Source organism: Nanorana parkeri, unplaced genomic scaffold (assembly GCF_000935625.1).
Source record: "Nanorana parkeri isolate BGI_ZX_2015 unplaced genomic scaffold, ASM93562v1 scaffold585, whole genome shotgun sequence".
In the NCBI taxonomy this organism is placed as follows: domain Eukaryota; kingdom Metazoa; phylum Chordata; class Amphibia; order Anura; family Dicroglossidae; genus Nanorana; species Nanorana parkeri.
In genome coordinates, this window is record NW_017306853.1 from 359528 (window position 1) to 362174 (window position 2647).

General features: G+C 42.3%; 1 protein-coding gene across 1 annotated transcript in view; it reads left to right on the forward strand.

Moving 5' to 3' along the window:
- The first annotated feature begins 1463 nt into the window (after positions 1 to 1463).
- Positions 1464 to 2647, forward strand: part of RBM20 (RNA binding motif protein 20) — a 171504-nt gene continuing 170320 nt past the window's right edge. Inside the window, exon 1 of the mRNA XM_018562565.1 lies at positions 1464 to 1534. Within this exon, the coding sequence (XP_018418067.1) occupies positions 1464 to 1534 (71 nt within the window). The remainder of the gene's footprint in view (positions 1535 to 2647) is intronic.

Genomic DNA, 2647 nt, shown 5'->3' on the forward strand with positions numbered 1-2647 from the left:
AACAGCGTGCTGCTCACTTCACTTGGGCTGGGTTATTCACTCGGCTGCCTTCGGCAAGTTTGTGAATAACCCCCTTAGTTTTGTCCCCTCACTTTGAGTCCCAGTAACAACAGTCATTAGGACAAATTGTGAGAGTGTATCTCCCTACACATATAGCAAAAAAACCTGACAGGGATTCTAACCCCCCTCCCCACTCTATTTTAAACTTAAAAGGGGAAATGTACAGTACAGGTAAGAGGGGTCTCTGAATGTCTACAATTAGGAAGAAGGTTGATGAGTGGCTGTTTTTTTTAGGTCAGGTCAGCTTATAATCAGGATTAGAAAAGATTAAAGTGTATCTATAAACAATTTTTTTTTTTTTTAAGTTTTGGATATCCGAGTTAGGCCACACACACAGCTGCGTTATATGATCAAAAAAGGCATAATTCTCCCATAAGATGCACCCCTTTATTTAAGTAAGGGGGGTGGTCTGGTTTTGAGGATGTGTCATATTATTCCCTTAATATGGATGTAACATGAAACATGGTATAAAACGTGACAACACTATAAAACAGACAGCTTTGTCATCCTGTTAAAGGAAGCAAACAAATATCTGATCTACTTCAATGTGTTTGTCACTTACATAAAAAGCTTTTAAAACAACATGTTCGTCTAATACTACCTTGTTCACAGAGTGACAACACTGCTGTGCAATTTATTTTGCAGAACGAACAGCGTTGTCACTCTTTTACAGGAAAAGAAAAGTAACAGATCTACTGGCAGGGCGACCAGGCAGTAAAACTATGTTACAAAGGGGACTCCGAAAAACAAAAACTGCTGTGATCATTCTAGGGGCAGACTGCATCATATTTGTTAGTTTTGATTTTGCCCATAGTTCCACTTTAAGAAAGGAGGCTGGCCTTCGGATCAGATAGGACAGTCAGGAGATGTCTTTGGTTGATCGGGGTTAGGAAAGACTTAGAAGGGGAGCAAGTCCTACAGTGCAGTTAGGAAACTTTTCTGGATGTCCAGGAGAGGTTAATTGAGGAGGTTGTCCTTGGGACAGAGTTTGAAGAGGTCTTTCATTGATCTGGGCAGGGAGAGGTTAAGAAGGGCTGGGTATCTTGTAGCAGAGTTAGGAAGGGGAGGTTGGTGTTGTAGTACAGTTGGGAAGGTTGTGGCTGGTTTTGTAGTACAGTTGGGAAGGGGAGGCTGGTGTTGTAGTACAGTTAGAATACTTTGCTGGATTGGGGTTAATAAAGCTTGTCTTGTAGCATGGTTAGCAGAGACCGGTCTTTAAATGTCCAGGCTTAGGAGGGGTTAAGAGGGAAGGCTGGTCCTATAGTACAGTTAGGAGGGGTTAGCAGGTTCCTCCATCACGTTTGTTTTGACAGCCCACCCTCCTTCTCTCTCAGCCCGTGGAGTGGATCTGAACTGCTGCGATCTGGGGGATTTGCTGCTGCTGCTGAATGCTCTTGGCCGCCATGAACCAGGCCAGGGACCCCCGTGAGCAGGACCAGCCCGGGGGAGCCGTCCGCCCTCAGCCGGGACAGAAGTAAGTCTTGGGGATAATTCTCGGGTTACAATGTAAATACTTTGCCGCGGTTGATATAATAAAGCAGATGAACATCTTCACTTAGGAAGCGAATATTCACCTAGCTTAGTGAATGTGGTTAAAATCCCCTTTCTGAAGGATAGCCAATCACTTGCAAAGGAAGTCTAAAGAAACAGGATTTTGCCTACACCTTATTGGATGGTTGAAGTCAGCAGAGCTTCACCTCATTCACTAAGCAAAGTTCCCTTTCAATTCTCCTGTAGTAAATGAACCCCACTGTGTTCTGACAATACAACGTTCATGCTGGTGAAAGGGGGGAGAATCTGTTACAGCGATATTTCATACATAGGACATTTACTTGTCAAACACTTTCTGTCTTCTAATGTCTACCGGAATAACTTTGAGATGTCAGCTGGGTGCCCAGCGACTGACACAGCCGAGGCGGTGCCGACCTTAATGGGGAGGAATTCCGACGGCATTTGTGTGAACTTTATTTAGAGACACGAAAGTTGCAGGTTGGAAGGTTTTACAAAGCAAACTCTCACATGTTCTTCAAGGACAAACGTTATTGTTATGATGGAGGTGTAGGCATGTCTGGGGGGTCCTTGGCGTGCTGTGGCGTCACATTAAGAGATTAACCCATGAGGGCAGCTCACCCAAGAATGAGCAATGGAAGTTTCACTTTGCAATGTCACTATCAGGGTCTGAGAGCAGCTGGGAGTGTGTACATACTCTTGTACGGCCATGTGCTCCAAGATCTATCTATATTTATCTATCCTCATAGAATATTAATGTCTTATGTCCGTTTATCTTCACATGTAACACTTGTGTGCTTGTAAAAGCTGGCCAGAAATTTCTAAAGTTTGTAACATTAAAAAGAAGTAAATCATCCTGCAAATTCTATGTGATAAACAGAACTACTTTATCCATTTCTAATCATCTTTTTATTATTGTTACACCATTCCGTTCACTTCTGTGATATTTGTAAAAATATACACGTGTTTGTCTGATCCCGTAATGAGCGTTTTACATTACTTTGGATTAAAGGTTGACAAAGAAAATTATTCATAGCTCTAATTTGAAGAAATCTATTTAAATATGTACAATAACCAC